This window comes from Octopus bimaculoides, chromosome 16 (assembly GCF_046866305.1).
Source record: "Octopus bimaculoides isolate indiv1 chromosome 16, ASM4686630v1, whole genome shotgun sequence".
Taxonomy (NCBI): Eukaryota; Metazoa; Mollusca; class Cephalopoda; order Octopoda; family Octopodidae; genus Octopus; species Octopus bimaculoides.
The window spans coordinates 21,163,020-21,187,285 of record NC_142943.1 but is presented as its reverse complement, the minus strand read 5'-3'; the positions used below and the strand labels follow the sequence as shown (position 1 = coordinate 21,187,285).

General features: G+C 33.3%; 2 protein-coding genes across 3 annotated transcripts in view; one reads left to right on the top strand and one right to left on the bottom strand.

Moving 5' to 3' along the window:
- LOC106870720 (forkhead box protein K1) overlaps positions 1 to 7,492 on the top strand; it is a 99,762-nt gene extending 92,270 nt beyond the window's left edge. The window contains exons 6-8 of one of the 2 annotated variants that reach the window (XM_014916889.3): positions 1,619 to 1,843; positions 3,715 to 4,028; positions 7,273 to 7,492. In XM_014916889.3, the coding sequence (XP_014772375.1) occupies positions 1,619 to 1,843; positions 3,715 to 4,028; positions 7,273 to 7,392 (659 nt within the window). In that variant the 3' untranslated portion in view covers positions 7,393 to 7,492. Of the gene's footprint in view, positions 1 to 1,564; positions 1,844 to 3,714; positions 4,029 to 7,272 lie in introns of both variants that reach the window. The other variant, XM_014916888.3, reaches the window with a different exon arrangement.
- A 12,891-nt stretch (positions 7,493 to 20,383) lies between these two features.
- The window catches only part of LOC106870718 (protein adenylyltransferase SelO, mitochondrial), a 32,360-nt gene continuing 28,477 nt past the window's right edge, over positions 20,384 to 24,266 (bottom strand). The window contains exon 13 of the mRNA XM_014916886.3: positions 20,384 to 23,470. Within this exon, the coding sequence (XP_014772372.2) occupies positions 23,265 to 23,470 (206 nt within the window). The 3' untranslated portion in view covers positions 20,384 to 23,264. The remainder of the gene's footprint in view (positions 23,471 to 24,266) is intronic.

Sequence of the window (24,266 nt, the reverse complement as noted above, 5' to 3'; positions counted from 1 at the left end):
TGTTGTTATCAAACTGAGCATGAGTTGAGGGCGAATACACAACAGAATAGCAATTATTTTGTCTTAGCTTTCACTGTTTATACTAAACACACGACATTTTTGCCTTACAATATGGAACGTTTCCTTTAATTTCACTCTTTCTAAAAAATGGCACTCCGTCGGTTACGATGATGAGGTTCCTGTTGATCTGATCAATGAACAATCTGCTCGTAAAATTAATGCACGAGTGGCTGAGTACTCCACAGACATGCATACCATAAGGTAGTTCTTAGGGAGATTCAGCCACACAGAGAATGTGACAAGGCTGGCCCCTTTGAATTACAGCTACAACTCATTTTTGCCAGCGGGGTGGATTGCAGCAAGGTGAAGTAGAGTACCTTGCTCAAGAACACAGCATGCCACAGGGAATCATACTCATGACTTTACAATTGTGGGCCGAATACCCATAACCACTGAGCCATGCACCTTCACTCTCTTAACCATAGAGAAAAGGAGTGAAGTGATAGAGACAGAGAAAGGAAAGCATCAGTCATTACTTTTAACAACGAAGAAGTGGGAAAGACATTTAGTAATGAATATAAGAAAAGTCTTTCAGTATTTACGTTTTTATTCAGGGAGTTCTAGAATGATTTGAGTGTTAGTTCTCTCTTCTTTCATAGTTCTTCATGTCTTTTAGTTGGAGTGGGGAAAGACCATGTTTTTCTTCTGGCATGTTTAATGTTTTCTCTACAAACTACAAACAAGCCCCACTCCGTTTGTTTTTTTTTTTTTTTCATACAAAAACTAATGCAAATTTCGAACGGGGTATAGCTGCAAAAAGAGCCCAGCAAAATGGGTAATACCCCCCTACAAAATGGGTGGGGGAGAAAAGTTGCCAACATGTGGCTATATGAGATTCAACTCTATACTTTAAAGAGTGTCTTCTACTATAGCCTCGGGCCAGCCAAAGCCTTGTGAGTGAATTTGCTTGACGGAAACTGAAAGAAGCCTATCGTATATATATATATAATATTTTTATGTGTTTGTGTCTGTTTGTGCCCCTGCCACCATTGTTTGGCAACCGATGTTGGTATATTTGCGTCCCCATAACTTAGCTATTCTGTAGAACAGACTGATAGAATAAGCCCCAGGCTTACAGGGAATAAGTCCCAGGGTTGATTTCTTCGACTAAAGGTTGGTGCTCCAGCATGGCCACTGTCAAATGACTGAAACAAGTAAAAGAATAAAAGAATACGAGGAGAATGTTCCGTACCACTAAACCAAGAAGGTTCTTTGAATATGTATGATGTGTTTTAAGGCTAAATAGTAATTCTGTTTGTTTGTGTAACAGATATTTTGGTTGGATTATATAAGTTATCAGTTTTACATGTCTTTCTGTAACAGTCACAATATAGAAACATTTCACATGGCACCAGCACACAATTTACAGATGCTTACATTTTTTATGTTTTCTGTGAATTTTTTACGGGTCTAGCTAGTATATATAATTGTTTGAATCATATTTTATTCCATTCAGAATTAATTTTGATACTGGTTCTCAACCTTTTCTAAACATCAATTGTAGCTTTTCTGATGACACATGGTTGTAATACAAGGCAACTTGTTTGTATTCCAACAGCATCACATATCATAACAGGACCATCAATGACAACAGCAGCTGTAGCTACATCTTTGTCAACTAATGCCCCTTCAGTTCATCAACTGCCTACAGTTATCAAGCCTAAAGTGCTAGTGTCTGAACCCGCTAGAGTTATTGTAAATGGACCCAGCTCCTCAGGACATACAGTAGTATTAACAAATGGCGCTGATTTTGAATTGAAAAAAGAAACGGTGATTACTCAAGGTAACCCCCTTTTTTAAAAAAAATTTGTCTTATTTTTGTCTTAAATAAAATCAGATGACATTAGCTAAAATAACTCCTTATCATTTAAGCCAGCAAAATATTCTACTTGTTTTATGGCTAGATTCAGCCTTTCACATTTATCCTGCAATGTTGTTCTAAAAACAAACAATTACATCATTGAAATTCCAAAGCTACAAGACCAGCATGATTAATTCAAAACAATGAAGAAACTGAATGCTATAAGCTTAAAGCTGTGTATCATATTTATTATTGTTTTAAAAATTCTCTCTTTATATATATATATATATATATATATATATATATATTAACCTAGGTTTACATGAAGTGTCTGTTGTGTATATTGGCAACAAGAAATGTTACAAAGATAGTTGATCTATTTGACAAAGTTTGCTTTCTGTTATTGTAGATTACTCGGCATTCATTCTGTCACAAAAATTTAGTTGTTGCATTTCCTCTTTTCCTATGTTTCGTCCTCTCAACTTTCTCTGATTTTTCTTGAAATGTCTTATCTCCATGTCTTAATTATAAGTAGGCCTCAAGCCTAGAGGCTCATGGAGCCGGAACTCATCAAGGTTTCTGAGGTGTTTAAGTGGTTGAGAGTACAAGACACCCTCTGAATGGGATGCCAGTCAGTCACAGGATCAACATCCAACTACCACTGATGTTCCATTTCCTGTTGAGTGAACTAGAACCAATATGAAATGCAGTGTGTCTTACTCAAGAAAATGTGTACCACCCAGTCTGAGAATCAAACTCATAACCTAATGGTGATGATCATAATCATTTAACATTTGTTTTCCATGCTGGCATGGGTTAGATGATTCAACAGGATCTGAAGGATCCAAAAACTGCATTGTAATACAATGTCTGCTTTGCCATGGTTTTTTTATGGCTGGATACCATTCCTAATGCCAAACTCTCTACAGCTTGCTGAGTGATTTTTCTTTTTCCTACCACCAGCACTAGTGAGGTTGCCACCCAGCTGATGAGACACTGAGGGGTGAGGATGAAGCCCCAACCATAAGTCCAAATTTCTAATTACTTGGCCATTAACCTTCGCTTCTCTTTATATAGCAGTTTCTATAACTGAGTGGTTCAGAAAAGATAGCACACATTTATTGACACTTTTAATTAGGTACCCATTGTCTCTTCACCTATGTAATTCTTATTCTGTTTGGAATTATTTTTCATTTTAAGTATAACTTCCATTTTAATTCATTAAAAATTCTATTTTTAAATATCTTGTCTAATTTTTGTATTTTTTTGTAATTTTCTTATTCACATATTTGAACATGATCAAAGCAGAATAAACTGAAAGATAAGCAGATTAATAATTAAATATTTAAATTCTTTGAGGAAATGTAATTCACATCAATCTGTGTTTATGTTAGGAAACTAATAGTTGCTTTAAAATTGATTCTAACAAATTTTAAAAAATCTTGAGTATTTTGAGAGATTAATTGGAAGATAAATTGGTGGGTGTGCTTCCCACCACATGGTACTGGATTTGGTCCCACTCTGTGTGGCACCTTGGCAAGTGTTTCTCTGATAGCTTCAGGCTGACCAAACTTTGAATGGATTTGGTAGATGGAGACTGAAAGAAGCCCATCATATATGTGTGTGTGTGTGTGTGTGTCTGTGTTTGTCCCTCACCACTGCTTGTCAACTGGTGTGTTTACATCTCCATGACGTAGCAGTTCAGTTAAAGAGACTGATAGATTAAGTACTAGGTTTAAATGAGTACTGGTGTCAATTTATTCAACTCAAATTCTTCAAGACAAGTTAATTTACACAAGATTTGTTTTCTATTTGTTGTTTTGATTGACTATTGTCTTACTGTTGTCTTCCAGATGGTACTCTGAATGCAAGCAACACAACAGGATCTACAATAGCAAGTGCTGCAAACCAAGTGTCAATGGTGAAAAGTATGAACAAAACACCATACACCGCAGTTGCTGTTAATGTGATTGCACCACCTCAGCAAATTCAGACTGCAAATAGTGTTGTTGTGAATACAGCGCTACCATCAGCTACACACTCTTTATTGTCGCAAGGAAGAAGTCAATCTGTAGTTTCAGATTCTGCTGCAGCAGCAGCAGCTGTTCTTCAAATGGCAGCCATGGGAAGCGGAGAAGTTGGGACAACTTCTTTCTCCTCAATAGTGGTAAGTTGTAATGTTTGATTTGTTTAAATAAGGTTTAATGTATTAATTAAGAAGAGTATTTATATATGATAAAAGAATTGTTATTTAAACTTTTTAGCATTTAATCTGGCCATATCTGGTCCAAATATTCTACCTGTTTTATGTTAAAACTAATCAGATCCAACCTAACAATGTCATTCTAAATATACACAAACACTTCATTTAAATTTTGAAGCTGCAAGATAATGTATGGTTAATTCAAAACAATGCTGATAAATAAGCAATACATTTGACAAAGAAATCTGAATGTTAAACAGTTAAATAGATTTGAAAAAAAAACCCATTAAATAGTCCTTTATTTTTAAAAAGTGGTCTCTTAACAAAATGCATCTTTAAAGCATTTGAAAACTCAATCAGAAAACAGACCAAGATGACCAAGTTATTAAGTTGCTGGAGTTCAAGCCCTGCTTGGCTATTGTATATTTCTCCTGGACAAGGCAAATAATTTTATTTGCTTCACTCTGCTTGGCTGGTAAAATGGTTTGCGACAGTCAGGGAATGTTGTTCTAACAACATGAAGATGGTTAAATTTATAGAAGAGAACAAAAAAAAAAAAAGCCATTCTTTAACTTGACTTGGGTTTATTAAGTATGTTTGTTTACAAACCACATGGTTTCAGGTTCACTCCTACTGTGTGGCACCTTGGACACATTCCTTCAAAGCCTTGTGAAGGGATTTGGTAAATGGAAACTGAAAGAAGTCTGTCGTATGTGTGTGTCTCCTTGTCTTGATATCACATGGTAGTTGTAAATGAGTGTCACTATCATAAGGCAGTGTCATTTTGTAAGAACAGGTCTTGGCTGTGGATGAGTATTACCTTGTTTGGAAACATTTAGTGGTTGGCAATAGTAAGGGCATCTGGTTGTAGGGAATTTGCCCCTATAAACATTTAAACCCATGTAAGATGATGATGCTTCTTGCCAAAAAATTTACAATACTCACTTTTTCAAACTATTTGATATTTGCTCTGTACACTGAACTTAGTATATTTTATGCACTTGCCAGCCATGACATAATGTAAAACAAACACATGTCCATTGGTTTTCATATCACTATCTTGCTCTCTGTTTATAACTGCAAACCCTGGCTGGTGCTTACTTGAAGGTTTTGAGTGAATGGTGGATACATTGTCACTTTGAACGGTTATCAGCCTATGCCAAGTAACAATTCTAGATGGCTTGATATTTTTATCTGTTTGAAAAAGCCTAGAGACTGGTAGCAAATACCAGCAGTAGAATTGAATTCAGTATCTATAATCTATTAGTCCAGTACTATGTATGACTCAATGTTGCTTACTCTTACATATACATACACAACATCAAAATGTATTTGTACTTGCTGTATATAAGTTAAAAATCCAAATTGACAGCATGTATGAATTTCAGGTAAATGTTTCAAAATTAGTCTTTGAAATATCTCAATAGCTTTGGTTGTTATTGCAGACGGTGTTAGTTCCAATGAAATACTCTGACTTTTACTATGATATATGGGAAAAAGAGTGTCCCAGGAGATTTATTATAATTGCTGTGTAAAATACATTGAAAAATGTTCATCATTATCATCGTCATTTAACGTCCATTTTCTATGCTGGCATGGGTTGGATAGTTTGACAGGAGTTGACAAGTCAGAGGATTGCACCAAACTCCACTGTCTGTTTTGTCATGGTTTTTACAGCTCTTACAGAGTGGACTAAGTGCTTTTTATGTGATACCAGCATATGTGAGGTCTGCTTGGGAATGGTTTTTGCGGTTGGATTTCCTAATGCCAACCATATACCACCAACTGCAACGAGGTTACCAAGTAACTTGCAAGACAAAGATCCTTTGAGAGGAGATGACCTTGTGCCTGGTGATGAGAGGTTAGAGTGTGACAGAGGGACAGAAACAGGTGTCTTGCTGTAGAGGAGATACAAAGTTGCCCCAGTTAGAGGGAGAGAGAGAGAGAAAACGAGTGATGGTGGCGATGTGCCAGGGTATGCTCTCAAGGTATGGGGATGAGAATATAAATGGGGTGGTTGAGTATTGTCAAGGGTGCATGAGTACATCTTAAACGAAGCAGAATGTAAACCCAAAAGTGACATTTGAACTTTACCACTGTTTACCATAAAAGTGTGCTGTGTGTGTGTGTGTGTTTTGTAGAAAATTAATTTGGTTTTAATGATGATTGGGTACTTAAATAAGTTTAGACTTAATTTTGCTATTCAGTTTGTACCTTGATTCATATTCATGATCAGGTTCACACACGAGATCATCATCACCATCATCATCATTATCATCATCATCATTTAATCGCCGATTTCCATGTTAGCTTAGCTGGACAGCACATAGTAGGGACTTGTAAATTCTCTTCTAATTCTTCCCATTATGCATCTTTCTAAAAATGGTTTTCGGATTTTTACTTTTTGAGTATGAGATATTCAGGCTCTGTTACCGAAAAAAAAAAATTAATGAAATAATTTTTAGTTAAAATTGTTATTTTTTTAAAATCAAAATATTTATAAATTGAAACACAGCAGTCTGAATTTTCAGTAATTGTAAAAAAAAAAAAAAAAAAAAAAAACATTTAAAGCATTCCTTTTGTAATTTCATTGAACTAAATTGTGTTCACATCATATAGATTGCGTCTTTTTATTGTATGAATTTCTACGTAGAGTAAGTGAAAAAAATTAGCCCCACGGTGGTGCTCCAGCATGCCTGAAGCTGCATGGCTGAAAAGGATAAAAAATAGAAGAAAAAAGAAGTGATTCATATCTACCATTATCAGTTTTATTCCCTGAATGTGATCTAGCAACCCAAATCAATATATGTTGATAGGGGATCAAACTTTATGGGTTATACAGTGATAAAAATATTTCCCTGTTTTATTGGTGATAATTATAAATTGTTTGTTAATGTGCAGTAGAAACACTATTGATAAAGCCCAACTAGGCTGAAATGCATCTAGCATTCTTGGTAGTCACTATTAGGATGATTTCTGTCTCCCTCTGATATATATGTATGTATATATATAGTGTTTTGAAAATCAGCTCATTCATAAGATATTACCTTTGGATGAATACTGCAGTAAAATGTCTTTCAGTGATGTATTTATATTCTGTGAGCTATTTAGTTAAATAAAATGTATTGATTTGGTGGCAGTGGTGGGGGTGATGATAGTGATAATGACAATGATTTATATATATATATATTATTTCTCCTTTTTCCAGATGCCAAACAGTAGTGCTGGTTCTGTGCATAAGCAAGATGGAGAAGACAGCCGCTTGGACGATTTGCATAATTCTAAGAAAATGAAGTTGGACACAGCATCGGCTGCTGAAAAATGCTAATTAAAAAAGAAAAAGCAAAAAAAAAAAGTAAAACAAAATGAAAAAAAAAAGAAGCATAAAACAAAATGTTAGGAACCCCCCACCCCCCAAAACAAAGAAACAATACACACACTTGAGTTTCATTAGCTGATGTTTACATTCAACACCTAACAGGTCTACAGTGTTTATCTGTAGGTGGACCTAAATGGACAATGGTGTTTATATATGCTACTATTGCTGGTTTCTATCCATTGCTCACCTGTGCCCTCCCCCCACTCTTTCAGTTTATATTTTGCATGCATATGCACATACATACATGCAATATATATATATATATATATATATATATATATATATATATATATATATACATATATATATATATATATATATATATATATATATATATATATATATACATATATATATATATATATATATATATATATATATATATATATACATATATATATATATATATATATATATATATATACATATATATATATATATATATATATATATACATATATATATATATATATATATATATATATATATACATATATATATATATATATATATATATATATACATATATATATATATATATACATATATATATATATATATATATATATATATATATATATAAATATATATATATATATATATATATATATATATATATATATATATACATATATATATATATATATATATATATATATATATATATATATATATATATATATATATCATAAACAAATAGTTTAACTGGACTGTTTGAAGAATCAAAGACGAATATTAAAATATTGATAATATGCAAAAAGTGAAGTACGATATTATTCTTTATTTAACTTGAAGAAAATGAAAAAAAAAAAAAAATTGACTGAATGTAATTGACAAGACCCTCTCTCTTCCCTTACTGAAAATGTAGTCTATGTTCTTTCCTTCTCTCTTTCTCTCTCTCTCTCTCTCTCTCTCTGTAAACTTGAGTCCTGTTTATTTTAAAGTAACTTGATCAAGTCTGGAAAACAAAAAAAAAAAAAGAAAAAAAAAAAAAAGAGGAACATTTAAGACTGGTTATAACAAAGCATTACTCTGAAGCTGTTGATTAGGGATGATCAAAAAAAAAAAAAGAAGAAAAAGATCGAAAATGGTTTCAGATAAAGTAGAAATAGTAGGAGCAGTTACTGCAATATTATTTGATGGAAAGTTTTCCATTGCTGTATTAAGCTTGACAAAGATAGTAGAAAAAGAAGATATACTCTGTCTTGCTTTTTATCTGATTCCTATAACGTATGTAATTGCTCCACAGTCTAATCCTATAGCATTATTGCCACCAAACCAATAACTGTGTATGCGTGTGAGTGTTTGTATGTGTGTGCATGTGAGAGAGATACATATACTTTAAGTGATGTATTTGTTTTGCTGTTAACTATTGATTTCATCAGAACCTCTGTTTGCTGGATTATGTTCCCTTGATGTTGGGGTAAAATGATCCATCTGTCTACATATACCACACTAAGGATTATATCATTGAAAAAGTCAATATACAATTTATAGATTGAAGAGATATGATGTACTAATTTCATTTTCTTTTCTCAATCCAGTAATTTTCGTTTTATTTAGTTGTAGAGTTTAAACAGAAAAGAAGACAAAAATAATCCCCAACAAGCGAGAAAACATGTGTACACACACACACACACACACACACTCACACACACACACATATACAGACACACACACATGCACACATAATTCTTTTTGTACAGGAATTTATTTATTATATCCAACAAACATTGCTAGAAATTTTGGTTCTACAAAACTTCCTGTGCTTCATTATATTTCTGTAGCTATTTTATTTAATTTTCTGATCGTCTCTCATTCTCCTCCCTCAACCCTGCTTAACACATCAGAAATATTTCCCCCCCCCCCCCCCCCCTGCTCACCAAGTTCTCCACACCAACTTGTAATAATTCCTGTGATGAAACAAGTTGAAACAGAGCTTGATTTTCTTACAAACAAGTGTTCTCTGTTGCCTTGAAATAGAAATGTCAGTGAAAGTTCTGTAAAGTAAAATAATTGCCCTCCACTGCAGAACAATCTCTCATGTTATTTACCAAACATCTCCTCCGAAAGAGAAGACTTTATCTTTCTATGGTTCTCCTTTCTGCCATTTTCTCCTCTGTAAATAAGACTCTGCTTACTATTATCTTTATTATTCTTGTATTTTTAAATCTGTTTTATTTAATTTTTTTTTTTTTTTACATGCAAAAAACATTCAAGTGGTTTTGATCTTGATTTATTTTCAGATTTCAGTTAGATAAATATTTGGAGACAGGCAAGAGAAAGACTGGGAGTCTTTATTTTGAAACTGCCTTCATTATTGGGACATCACATATAAAAATGAAATGCTTTTTCATTGGCTGTCAAGTATTTATATAAACATTCAGTGTGACTCAGTGTCATCAGTAAAATTTGGGGAAGTATAGAGATTTGAGAAAGAGATAATGAACAAGGTGTATTAGTTTTCTTCCATTGTCTTAAGTCTATATGTACACACACACACACACACACACGAACACACACATACACACATACAAATACACAAACATGTATTCTATGTCATTATCAGAGTGTTTTAGCTCTCTTGTTCATTCTCTTTCAGAAATTCCAAATTTTGCTGCATTCACAATTATTTCACAGCATTCTACAGCTGCTCCATAGATTTTACACTTTAAAGACTTTTGTATTCTAGACTTGTTATATGATCTTTTTAGCCCTGCAATTTATCATTATTATTATGATAATCATTATTATTATTATTATTATTATTATTATTATTATTATTATTATTATTATCATCATCATCATTATTTAGCCTAGTAAGGAAAACAAGGAATATTTATTACTTCTTTGTCAAGTACTTTGATATTTTAGAAGTAGTCTTACTCATACTAACAGCTGATTTATTTAAACTCTAAGAAACTGGGTAGTTATTGACACCTAACTTTGATTTTATGTTGACCTAACACATGGCTCTATCAATTTACTGTTAGAAAAATATTCAATTTTAAGTATTAATTTTTCCATTTTTGTCTTTGTTATTTCTGTTTGAAATCTTTTGTAATAAAAGTTTAAAATTTTTACTTTCCTTAAAAGCTGACTTTACCTAGCTGTTTTATTATCATCTTTCTCTCAGCTTCAGATTTTTTTTTTTTTATTGCTTTATACTGCTTAACATTTTTAGAACAAATAAATTGATATTTGTTTGCAGATTATTGAACAAATTACTAGATCTTAACAACATTTGCATTCTCCTCCTAGTATATTATTATTTTTTTTTTGTTTCTTTAATTCCTGATTGCTATGCAATGTGGTGTTTTGACCCTACCCACTTGTCATATATAGTAATTCCAAAGTGTAAACATGTGTATTAATGTTGATTTATTTCAATTTAAAACTAGGAAAAGAAACACTTTTAATTTTTATATTTGTTTTGTAGACAGATTTTCAATTACTTTTCTATAATTGAGAATCTGTCTAAAAAAAAACAAATAGATATTTGTGTTTATAAAATTTTCTCAGTCAAGCAATTACCTCTGAGATTGTTTATTGATTACACATGAAATTTGCTTGTACTTGTAAGCATTCTTCTTCACTAATTTGTTCTGTAGAGCTTACTAAGTGTCTCCCCCTCCTCCTCATCTGAAGAAAACTAAACTGGTTTCTTTAATATCTCAAATATCTTCCTCTCTACAGCCTACAAAGCATTGCATTTATATTTTGTTTGTACAAGATGAATATTATTCTATGGTGAAGGCCTCAGGATTCAAACAAGAAACTTCAGAAATTTCCCACCTGTGTATTTTACGTTTAATTTTTGGCTAGCATCTGAAACCATCCAATTAATTGTAGTTTACCATTTTTTAAAATAAATATTAGATTTTTGTTTTAGTTTTCACTTTCCTGCCATCATTAAGAAAAACTGCATTATTATTATTATTATTATTATTATTATCCCTATCCCTAAACTGTGAAGTTTGACTCAATTATAAACAGATTTTAGGCCTAGTGTCAGAGTTAGTCTTATCACTATGTATTGCTGTAAGGATTGGTGTTTTTCTTTTACACACATATATATATATATATATATATATATATATGCTAGTAAATCCTGAATTATAAAAAAAATCATCTGATTCTTCCAATTGAAAAAAGCCTGTTGACTGCTAATATTCATATTTAGTAGGAGAATTATATAGTTAAAGAAAATTAAGAAACATTTTTAACATTGCCTGAGCATTCTGAATTTTGTCATCAGCCAATAGTATTGCTCTACTTGATGTTAATCATTAATTTTCTCTAACCAATACAAGTTTTTTTTAATTAGAATAATCCAGAATCTTTATCATCCATTCATTTGTCAAAGATGTGATAATCTTTAAACTGATATCTTTGTTAATATCCTGAAATGACTGAATCTAACTAAGAAATTCTTGATAAATTCTAAAAATTCAGATATTGGGTTTGGAGTGTCTAGCTTCATTTTATTTTATTGTAATTTGTGCAGTTGAGTTTATTCATCTAATTAAGTTAACAGTTGGTCCACATCAGTGAGACACTTTTTTTTTCCCATATATAATACTCCATGTAGGAACAAACCTCCACACTGTAAGTTCAGATAAAATAATGTTTTATTTAATGAGATAATACTCCCTAAAAGATGACAACTCTGCCACAGGTAGTTTCATGCCAATAGTTTTAGAGCTTGCATTTATAGCTCTTTATATCACCATCAGCTTTGTGAAATATACCAGCTAACCCTGACTTTTTTAATTTTTTTTTTTTTTGCTGCAGATAAAAAAAAAATTTGGATCCAAAAGTCATGTTGTCATCTGGTCCTAGTTGTGGTTACTTGAGTATCTTAATATTAATTGCTAATAGCTGCCTGTCACTAAGAGCCTTTAATGACCTCTCTTCACTCTTATCTCTCTCAATGTCTGCTCATAACTAACATTCTCTACAATTAGTTTATCAATAAACAAATTGATGTAGGAAAAATATTTTAGCTTAAAAAATTTTGACTGCATCATCATTTGAACAGTTATTTCAATGCATCTCTATCTCCTTTTTAATTCTGTCAAACACTAGATTGTTTCATTAGGATCTTCTATTCATTAATCACATAAAATACATGTTTTCGAAAATTAAAGATTTTTTTTTTTTTTTTGCTTTTATTCTTCACCTAACAACACATCTCCTTTGAGCATACATTAGAACGTGCCTTTAAAACATATAGTTCTAATTAGTTGATTGCCTTTCTCCAGAGTCTTTTGAAGTTTTTTTCTATATTTTCCTTTGAGTCATGTTTTCATCAAACTTAGGATAATAAAGTGAGACTTAGAGAGAAAGAGAGAAAAAAAAGGATGACCATTTTGAGAGGATAGTTCATTCAGTGTTGTACATATGAGAGTAGTTTTGTTTACATTATTATTATTATTAACTACTCTTCTTACAGAAATGTGAAAATGGATTTTTGGAAGTATATTCTTACAGATTTAATAATCTGACTTTGTGAGAGATTTGTACAGTTGTATTACACTATACCATATGTATAATTGTAGCACCTCTGACTGCTAAATGACCTCATGAAGTTCAGTTATTAGAATATTTATTTTGTTGATCTGTATTATAAGTTTGATACAGCTAAATCATCTATTTTACTGTTTGATATCTTGGAAAATAACCAAATTTCATTCTATCTTCTGAAAAAAAGAGAGAAAAAAAAAAGAGAAAAACAGGAAAAAAGATACAGAAAAAAAAAAGCATTTACACTCTGTTTATATTTCACCATTCTTCTCAGATGTTTCACTCAAAGCATTTTTCCATATTCCATTTTTTTTTTTTTTTTATACCTTTTTCAACTGATCCTTGGTCCCTTACCTTGGATTGTGACAATCTCATTGGCCTAAGCCTTAATTTCATCAAAATTGGTGTCTGTGTCCACCAGTTTCTCTATTATTCCTCAATGCAGTCCTGAAACAACTTAAATCAAATCCAAAATATTTTGTTGACTCTTAGCTTAATCATTTTCATTGGATATTTAATAGAAATATTTTCTTCTTGCTGGAAGATTTTTGAAATTTTATATTAAAAAAAGAAAAAAGAAAATATTTTATTATATTGCTGCTGTTTGATGTGCCGTTAAATTTTCTCCTGTATTATTTCAAGAAAGAAAGAAAGAAAAAAAAGATCAACATGCAGTCTTTTGTGAACCCATTACCATTCTACTGCTGGCTAGGGCAGTTTTGACAATCTTTTTTTTTTTTTCTTCGGTGGTTGTCCTCCTGCACTGGCTAGTCTTAACATTGTCAGCTAGAAGCTCTCTTGTAATGTTAGCATTAAATATATGTATTTAATACAAGACTGTATACAATTCAATTCTTTTGAGATTTATTGTCAGTCTGAGACAAATCTGAAAAAACTACATGTAGTAGTACCATTATTCATGAGTCTTGTCGAATTCATTAAATCTATTGTCAGTGTCATTTTTTTTTTTGCCTGATCTTTCTCTTCCATTCAAAAGACAAATATCTATTTCAATAATTCCATGAAATTGTATTACATTTCTAAAGAATGAATCTTTCCAATGTTTTTATCTTCACCACCATCTCCCTGTAAGAGAGGGTTTTTTTTTTTTTTTTTTTTTTTTTTAATGTTCTCAGGGTTAGTTATTTATTGATGGTATATTTCTACAACACTTCCATTTGAGTATGCTACCTAGTTTCTGAACATAGATGATGATAATTTCTACATGGCAATTGACCCATGTCAATTTAGGCTTTGCTAATGTTCCATTACTGTCTCTTTCTGGAAATCTACTTGCACAAGAAGATGACTTATAATTCAAAGCCTCAAACAAAACTTACTCCATTTAGATTAAAATGAAAGATAAAACAAAATAAAAGCCTAATTCCATTTTCCACCCCAAAATACATCAAAGTTATATTTTGTTATATGTTACATTGTTTTTTTTTCTTTTTCATTGTTCTTCTGACTGTTTATTTTTGCCACCAGCAGAACTTGGCTTTAATGAGACAGAGCTTAAAAGTATTTAATCTAGAATTGGACTAACTGTACCAAAGACATTATAATAAATAAAAGATAGACAAGTGTAAGTAGTATAAAATAATTGATACCATTTCATTTAATAGGAATATCCAGCATGTATTGAGTCATTTTGGCATCTTAGTTCAATTTCAATTTCCAGTTCAGAATATTCTTACCCAACTCTTTCATCACATCCCATAAAGTAATTTCATTGTCTATCACCACCACAACCACCACCTTCACCACCACAACCTCAATTACAACTACAACCACCACCACCACCAACTCCCAACATGCCAGCTGTTTGTCAAGAATCACAATTCAGTTTTGCAGATGGTCTTTTACGTTTTTGTTATCTTGTGTCCCTTCTCCTTTTTCTTTTATAATAAAGTTTTATTGGAATGAAATTGAATTGGTATATTTCATTCGATTGGATGTTTTTTTTTTCATTCTTTATTTTCTTCATTGTTTCTGTGTACAAGCTGATTCTTCAAGATACTCTACATACACACACATTCACGCTCTATCTTTAATGTCGCTTTCTTTCTGTCTGTCTGTCTCTCTCTCTCACACATTTTCTTTATTCAAAGGATTGAAAGAAATCTGATAGTGATTTTATTTCAAAAACTCTTTCTTTTCTGAAGAAAGTCTAATTCATCCCTATTATGGTAACAAAACTAAACCAGATTGGATGTATTTTGTATTCTCAAGGTGCAAGTTTGGAGAAAACTTGATAAATCTTTGTGGATAAAATATTTGAGAGAGCAACATGATGTTATACATATCAGCCAGTTTAAATTGAAATAATTCAAAAGAAGAGGTGCTTTATGTCCTTCAGATGAAAGGCAACTGTTACTTTGTGACCTAATATAAAAATTTATTCTTTTAAGAAGGGGAAAAAGAGAAAAATCATGGTGTATGTGAAAGAAAATTTAAGATAGCAGTCATTTTCAGACTGGGTCACTGAGAAAATCTGTTGGAGTCTACATAACATATACTACACCTTACTCATTGCTCAACTGTCTGGTATTAAAAATATAGATATTTATCTTAATATATACATATCAGAGATCCTAACACTTAGATGCCATGTAAAAAGCATTGGTGTGGGTGCTGCTACCACATAACAAGCACTGATAAAAAAGCATCCAGTATACACTGTAGAGTGGTTAATATTAGGAAGGGCATCTAGTTGTAGAGACCAAACCAAAACAGGCTTTGGAACCTGGTGTGGTGCTTGGCCTTGCCAGTTGCTGTCAAGTTGTCTAACCCATGCCAGCATAGAAAATGGATGTTAAATGATGAGATTTATATGTACATTTAAAAAAAAAATGTCGACCAGCTTTGTATTCATTGTTCTTGCTAGTGAGTAGTATTATAACCAATTGTTTCACAGTTACACATCTTCCCATAATAAGAAGCTGTGGTAATTTAAACTTACACCATTTTCCTCAGTAATTCAGCAACCATAGGCAACACTGCTAGTGAAGAGAGAGTGAGGAACTAGCAATATTTATTCTGAATTCTTCAATTATTTTTCTTTTAAATTCCAAAATTTGATACTCAAATTTCTACAAAGAGAGAAAATATCAAGTATTTATATTTTTTTCTCCTCTCCAATATATCCCTAGTATATGTGAGTAAAACATTGATTATCCACAAATGCCCTGATCCCTTTTGTTACCAACCTGCTTGTGGCTGTCCCTGGTTCTAAGACACAAACATCCTGTTTTAAAGTGATTGAAATTAAAATTTTCCATCCAAATTTCATGCTAATTGAAGCACTAGCTTAATAATGAGAAAATTATTTTCCTAAATTCTTAATTATTTAAAAAATTAATTGAAACAAAGAAAATATATTTCAGCAGGATTATGGTAATCAAAGGATTAAATACTGGTGTGAAAATTAGCTGCACAGGCAGTGTAGACATAGTTTTTCCTTTAGTCATTATGGTGTAGGCTTGTGCTGCCTGACTGGCTCCTGTGCTGGTAGCAAGTAAAAAGCACCATTCAAGTGTGGTTGATGCCAGTGCTGTTTCACTGGCTCCTATGCCAGTGGCGTGTTAAAAGCATCCACTACACAGAGTGGTTGGCATTAGGATGGGCATCCAGCTGTAGAAACCTTGGTAGATCAGATTGGAGCGTGGTGCAACCTCCCAGCTTGCCAGTTCTCAGTCAAACCATCCAACCCATGCCAGCATGGAAAGCAGACATTAAACAATGATGATGATGATTTATGTTATTGCATTAACCAAAGCCATTCAGTTATGTGTTTGTTCCAGATGAGCAGTGTGAATCATTATTTTAGAATAAACTTAAAATTGTTTTTTTAAAGCCTGGTACTTATTCTGTTGGTCTCTTTCTGCTAAACACCAGTTGTCAAGTGGTAGTGGGAGACATACACAACAGGCTTCTTTTAGTTTCTATCTACCAAATCCACTCGAGGCTATAGTAGAAGACACTTGCCCAGGGTGCCACACATGGAGACTGAACCTGGACCCATGCGATTGGGAAGCAAGCCTCTTATCGCACAACTATGCCTACACCTATGATTTTTTTTTTTTTAAACAATTGGTGGTAAAATTAGTTGTATAAGCACCACAAAACATGGTCTGCTTCTTACGCTATACTATGGTAAAATTTATTGCAGATGACTTCATAGCTTGAACCATGACTATTTTATACATTATTTATCCCTTTGTTCATTAGTCATTTCTCTGTTCAACAGTCATCAAGTCACAAACTTATTAATCAGGTATCTAATTCTTTGACACATGATCATTTCTGAATTTTCCAGTCCATTCATAAACAGTCCACACAACGACAAAGCTCTATGGAAAGTCTTTCATGTATTTTAGCTCTCTTATAATACCTTCAGTTCACAGAAAATTTTTCTTCAAACAGAAACTGGAACAGCAGAGAATACACTGCTTTTGTTTCAATTAATTTTGAAAATAATCAAGGATTTAGTTAAATAACTTTGTTGTTATTAAGTCAGTGTTTGAAACATAATTAGCATGAAGTTTTAACTTAGTTCACTGTAAAGCAGGAATTTTGCATCATAGAATCAGGGTAATTCTCAGGTTGGTTGGTTGACTCTTTAGCATTCAGATTATTCTGTTAAATGTAAAGCTTATTTATTAGTATTGTCTTAAATTAATCATAGGCATAGGAGTGGCTGTGTGGTAAGTAGCTTGCTCATGAACCACATGGTTCTAAGTTCAGTCCCACTGCGTAGCACCTTGGGCAAGTGTCTTCTACTATATTCTCGCGCCGATCAAAGCCTTGTGAGTGGATTTGGTAAATGGAAACTGAAAGAAGCCTGTCGTATATATATATATATATATACATATAGTGTGTGTGTGTGTGTCTGTCCCCCCCCCCCAACATCGCTTGACAACCGATGCTGGTGTGTTTACATCCCCGTAACTTAGCGGTTCGGCAAAATACACCGATAGAATAAGTACTAGGCTTACAAAGAATAAGTCCTGGGGTTGATTTGCTCGACTAAAGGCAGTGCTCCAGCATGGTCACAGTCAAATGACTGAAACGAGTATCTTTTAGCTTCGAGATTTTGATGATGTGATTGTTTATTTTTAAAATGACATCATAGGGTATGTATGAGAGGTTAGATCTGGCCAGTTTGAACATAAAACTGGCAGAATGACTGAGCCAGATATGGCCGGTTTAAATACTGAAGAGTTAAATTGATGTTTCAAGTTCAAACTTGAACTAAATGGGAGTCTATGTCTAGAGATGCAAGCAACAGTTTCCCACTAATAGGACAAAAATAAGTGCATTGCAAATAATTGTTTGTCCTTGTTTTTAGACCTCATTTTATGTTTTTATTTTATTGACTTAATATTATCGCAGACCACTATTAACCTGTAAGTAGTTATATACACAAAATGTTGCCAATATTTGATTTTCTAGGTGTGTTGTCTCCAGTAAGTCTGTCCATAAGATTCAACTAAATGATTTGGTAAAAAATGTCACTAGGTTTGTATTATAAATTGAGCTGATTTCTTCCCCACAGCCTGTTTGTGTAATACAAACTAGTTAAGTTGATTTCGTGTCGAAACATCAAATAGTAAAGTCCAAAGCAGAATTTTCATCTAGGACCTTGTAGTTTCAGAAATAACGTCTTTATTCTGTACCACTATTGAAAACAATGGATCAAATCTATGCATATCAACAGAAAGAACTTTATACAATGAAAGTATGTCTCATTAATGATGCAACAAAAACCAAATAATGTTGTGCGATTTATTGTGTATACAATTGATCTGACCATATCTTTTTGTATATCTGTTCCAAATCCTTGATATATGCACTATCAAGCTTGTTCACACATATAAACTTTATAAATTACTGTCTCTTTTACTAAGAGTCCTCCTTAATCCCATAAGTATAATTTTTGTACATTGCTCTTTTTACTCAAGAACCTTGGACCGCATCATTTGGAAATTATATATACTGGCACTCAGTTCTAGTTGATCCAATCAATGGAACAGCCTGCTCATAAAATTAACATGTTGGTGGCTGAGCTTGGCCCTTTGAATTAGGGCTGAGTTAATCGGAGCAATGTGAAATAAAGTGTCTTGTTCAAGGACACAATATGCCATTGGGAATTGAACTCCTGACCTTATGATCATGACCTGAATACCCTAACGACTAAACCACGTACCTTTACATTTGGAAATTACTAGAAAATTGCACACTTTCTGACATCTGTTCCAGTATTTCTGTACATTGATGACATACTTGTCCTGTTAACTTTAAAGAAACAGATTTTTAAATTCGAAATGTCACATCCAAGAGATCAATTTACAAAGAAGTTGGCCTAGTTACTTCCAACTGATGGCATGAACTTATGAAGATAGTCAATAACCAGTGCCTTTTGCATCCCTAAAGACTGAGGCCATCACCTTCCCTGCAGATGAAACAACTTTGGCTTGTTTTGGAGCAAGTGATTAGGGATGTTTCCACTGTATGGATTGTCTCTTTGTCTTTGGCTCAGTGTTGAAGCCACCCTCATCTTGGGTTTGGAAACATTCAAAGAAGTCAGCTGGGTCTGCCTCAAAGAATGTCAGATTTTCCTGTGATGTGATCAGCCTGGTGTACTTTTGTTGAGGTGTCAGTAGACCTGGCAAGTTCATAGTGCAGGATATTCTCAACACTCTTACTGGATCTGTTAATAACATAGGCTGTTTGATTTACAGTCTGTTATCCATCATGTAGTGAACACAATCAATGCTTTTCTTGGTGGTGGCAGGATGTCTACACCTTGGGTCATATTCAAGACTCTACATTCCCTCCTAAATCAGCTGCCCACTTTTGCACTATTGATAAAGCTGGAGCATCATCCCCTAATGTAACAATAATGTTACCATGAATGTCCTTGTGGGCTAAATCTCTTTTTCTGCAGGTACTTGATAACACCAGGATACTAAATTTCGTCCATTTTCAAGAAAAGTTGCTACTAGTTACATTGGAAGTCTTTGAAAAGTCTGATGTTAGTTTACCTGGAAAGAGACAATGCAGTTATTAATTAGTAGGAAGAGTTGAAATTAATGCTCTAGTATTACTCCTTCACAGATCTAGCAACACTCGTTCATAGTCAGCTGATGATCTTTTCAGCCCATCCTTGTAGTGTATGTGTATTGTTTCTGAGGCAAATTGTCTTGCCTGGTCTGTGACATTCAGGTGTTCTTTAACATGTTGCATCATGTAGGGACCTTTCCTTGGATGCTATGTTGCAAATTTGGCATATAAACAAAACATACACTAAGTATGTGCAACCAATAATATATATATGCACACACACACACAAATACATATATATAGCATACAATCCTTTCATGTAATATGTCATCATACACAACTCAAATCATTTTGTTATAAGAAAATTTTATTAATCGTTTTGTAAATATTAAAAAAAAAAAAACTGATTTAATCATATTTCTTTAATAGTATGTTTAGACTGTTTAAAGTTGATTTATATATAAAAAAAAAAAAAAGTGAAGCCAATTTTGACTGCTTCATCAAGGATTTACCCCTCTTGAGAGATTAAGCAAAACCCATCATACATCAGCAAGGAAAAAAATGAAGGATTAACAAACATGAAAAGTAATTAGTGAAGTATAAGATGAATATTTTAAGATGATTAATCTGATAAACATTTAATCTTTATGATCTTAGTGAACCTAATTATTTTGCAATTTTCATTAGTTTCTAATACCCGATATAATATCAATATAATAATTTTGTGTTTGAACAAACTGAATTATGAGGATTTTAAATGTTTATAAATAAAAACAATAATAATATGGTTAGATAGATTATCTGATAATTCTGCTAATGGATAATCTGTAACTGATGTCAGCAGTTTGCAATAAAATCAACTTGCCTAATGATGATGATAATAATTTCTAACAAAGGCACGTAACCTTAAATTTAGAGGAGGGATATGATTGATAACTCTGAGCCCAGTATTTAACTGGTATTTTATTTTATTGGAATGATGCAAAGCTTGGTAGAATTTGAACTCGGAACATGAAAGTCCATAAGAATATACCACAAGTCATTTTGTCTGCTGTGCTAACGATTCTGCCAATCCACTGCTTTAATCATGACAATTATGATATTTGTTTCTAATATAAACCTCAACCTCAGTGTTTAACTGGTACTTTGTTTTATTGGCCCTAAAAGAATGAATGGTAAGGTCAACCTTAGTGGCATTTAACTTCAGAATGCGAAGCTGGAAGAAATGCAGCTAGGCAATTTTTGTCTGCCAACTCAATGCCCTGGTTTCAAATTTTGGTACAAGGCCAGCAGTTTTAGGAGGATGATGATAATTATAGTAATAATCCTTACTACAATAGGCACAAGATTTGAAATTGGGGGGAGGTGGGGGGCTAGTCGATTACAGTGACTCCAGTGCTTGATGGGTCCTTAATTGGATGAAAGGCAAAGTTGATCTTGGTGGAATTTGAGCTCAGAACTTTAAGATGGACGAAATGCCACTAAGTATTTTGTCCAGTGTGCTAACAATTCTGCTAGCTTGCCACCTCAATAATAATAGTAATAATAACAATAATAATAATCAGGGAATTTATTTTGTTATTAATGAAGAGAAAGCAACATTAAGATTAGTTAATCCTGCAATTGTTAGTATGAATTAATATGTTCCTTACTAAACGATTGTATATCTTTGTGAAGAACTAGGATCCAACCAATGGAAATGGATAACTAAGTACTTCTTAACCTGTTTCAATAATGCAGAACGAAGAGGTGGATGGGAATAGACGCAAAGACTTTATGATATGAGAAATTATTTTTTGATAACGACATTCAAGTTTGTTAATTCTTCTAGATCTTTTTCCCCACATTCTTAGCAATCTGTTTGGCTTATTTCAGCACCATAGAAGCACTTGTTCACACTAAATATTAATCAAGGTCTATGTGATAATTTAAATATGGTTAATTCTATGTGTTAAGATATATCTCTGTCATGCTAAACACAACATTAGTAATAAGAATTACTACTTATTTACTTCTTGTGGCAAAGGCTGTTACTATCATATTCTATTGAAGTCCAGCAGAGCCATAGCATTTTGAGCACCAAAGTTCAATTCTTGTTTACCCGTAAGCTTTAAGGTCACTCACTAGTTTACTGGATTAAAGGTTTTGATCATACAATACTCCGTGTTCTTGTGCCCTCTGTCAACCATGTAGGTTATAGTAAATCTAAATTTTGTTAAATTTGTATATGGAAAGAAGAGGTTCTGATATTTGAAGATTGACCCTTTGTCTGACAGAAAAGTAATTGTGTGGCACAGAGAAGTGGCCAGGGAAAAATTGGGAATCACAAGCTTGGAGGATAAAAAGCAGAAGTTACGGAGGGGCATGCATATTAAGTGGAAAATGGACAAGATGTAAAATAGAAGGGAAGCTAGTCTGCAGTTAAATATATGCTCAAGACGAGTGTGATAGCATGACTAATAGCTCTGGCTTAGTAAAGTGCAATATTCACAACAAATTGAGGGTAGCCACAATTGAGTAAGTGTTGCATCTCCTCAGATTTAGAGTGGATGTTGTGGTGGGGTCTTTATCGTGCAGTTGGTGAAGATGGAAGAATAGTTGATACAGAAGTCAGAATAAATGGGGTTTATAGAATATAGAGGTGTATATGGAAAGAAGAGGTTCTGATATTTGAAGATTGACCCTTTGTCTGACAGAAAAGTAATTGTGTGGCACAGAGAAGTGGCCACTAGTGATAAAAATGTTGGATAAAGTGGAAGTGATAATGTAATAAATAACTAGACTAAAGTGTAAACATTCAACACAATTGTTTGTTGGACAAAACACATTTTGTTGAAGAGACAATTATAGATTAAATGTTTATTCTTTGTCAGACTTATCTTTGAGTTCTTCATTCTAAATGGCCAGACAGAGCTTTGTTGAACTTGCCCTCCCACCCTCAAGAATATAATCCTTTTTACTGTAGGCACAAGGCCTGGAATTTGAGGGGAGGGTCTAGTTGATTACTGTGTGTAACTGGTACTTATTTCATTAACTCTAAAAGGATGAAAGGCAAAGTTGACCTCGATGGCATTTGAACTCAGAACGTAGCGACGGACGAAATACCGCTAAGCATTTTATCCAGCATGCTAACGATTCTGCCCAGCTTGCCACCCTCAAGAATATAATAAAGTGTATTTGTGAGTAACAAGTGCTTCTATGGTGCAGTATTGAGAGATAATTTATGAAGATCAGGAGACACGTATATCATAAGCCCAACTTGGAGGTTTGCAGTCATAACTGATTCCTGAGGAACTGTAAACACTGGAGTCCTCAACAGCTGCTGCCACAGAACCTTCACAAGATGAAGCTGCTGCCACTGCTGCCACAGCACCTTCACAAGATGAAGCTGCTGCCGCTGCTGCCGCTGCTGCCACAGCGCCTTCACAAGATGAAGCTGCAATAAAACAGAAACATATTTAATAAGGAACAGAACATTTTACAGACGAGGAAGATTTGAAGTAGCATTCAATAGAAATTCGAAATATTTGCTCAGTGATTTCTACACATTGTTTTGTAGCAAACCATTTTACAATTGAATTTTTAAGTTAAACTGAATCCCATGATAGGAAGCATAGGATTGGTTTCCCGGTTCCTGTGACATATATACATATATATTGTGGCCGTTGCCAGTACCGCCTGACTGGCCTTTGTGCCGGTGGCACATAAAAAGCACCCACTACACTCTCTGAGTGGTTCGCGTTAGGAAGGGCATCCAGCTGTAGAAACTCTGCCAAATCAGATTGGAGCCTGATATAGCCATCTGGTTTCACCAGTTCTCAGTCAAATCGTCCAACCCATGCTAGCATGGAAAGCGAACATTAAACGACGACGACGATGATGATGATGATATATATTCCTCTCTGGATGGGACTCTGGTCTTTTGTAGGATTACTCATTTTCAACAGCTGAGTGGATTGGAACAATGTGAAATGAAGTATTTTGCTCAAGAACACAAGGAATCGCCAGGTCCAGGAATTGAAACCACATTCTTACAATCACGAGTCCAACAACCTAACCACTAAGCCATGCACCACCACTATGCATGTACTTCTCTGATAAAAGGCAATACAAATCACAATTAACCATAGATGGTATTATAAAGAATTAGATTATTGTAAAATGAACGAAAAATTTGCAAAATTACTAACACTAGAGAAGGAATAAAATGAATTTTTCTAATCAATGTTAAC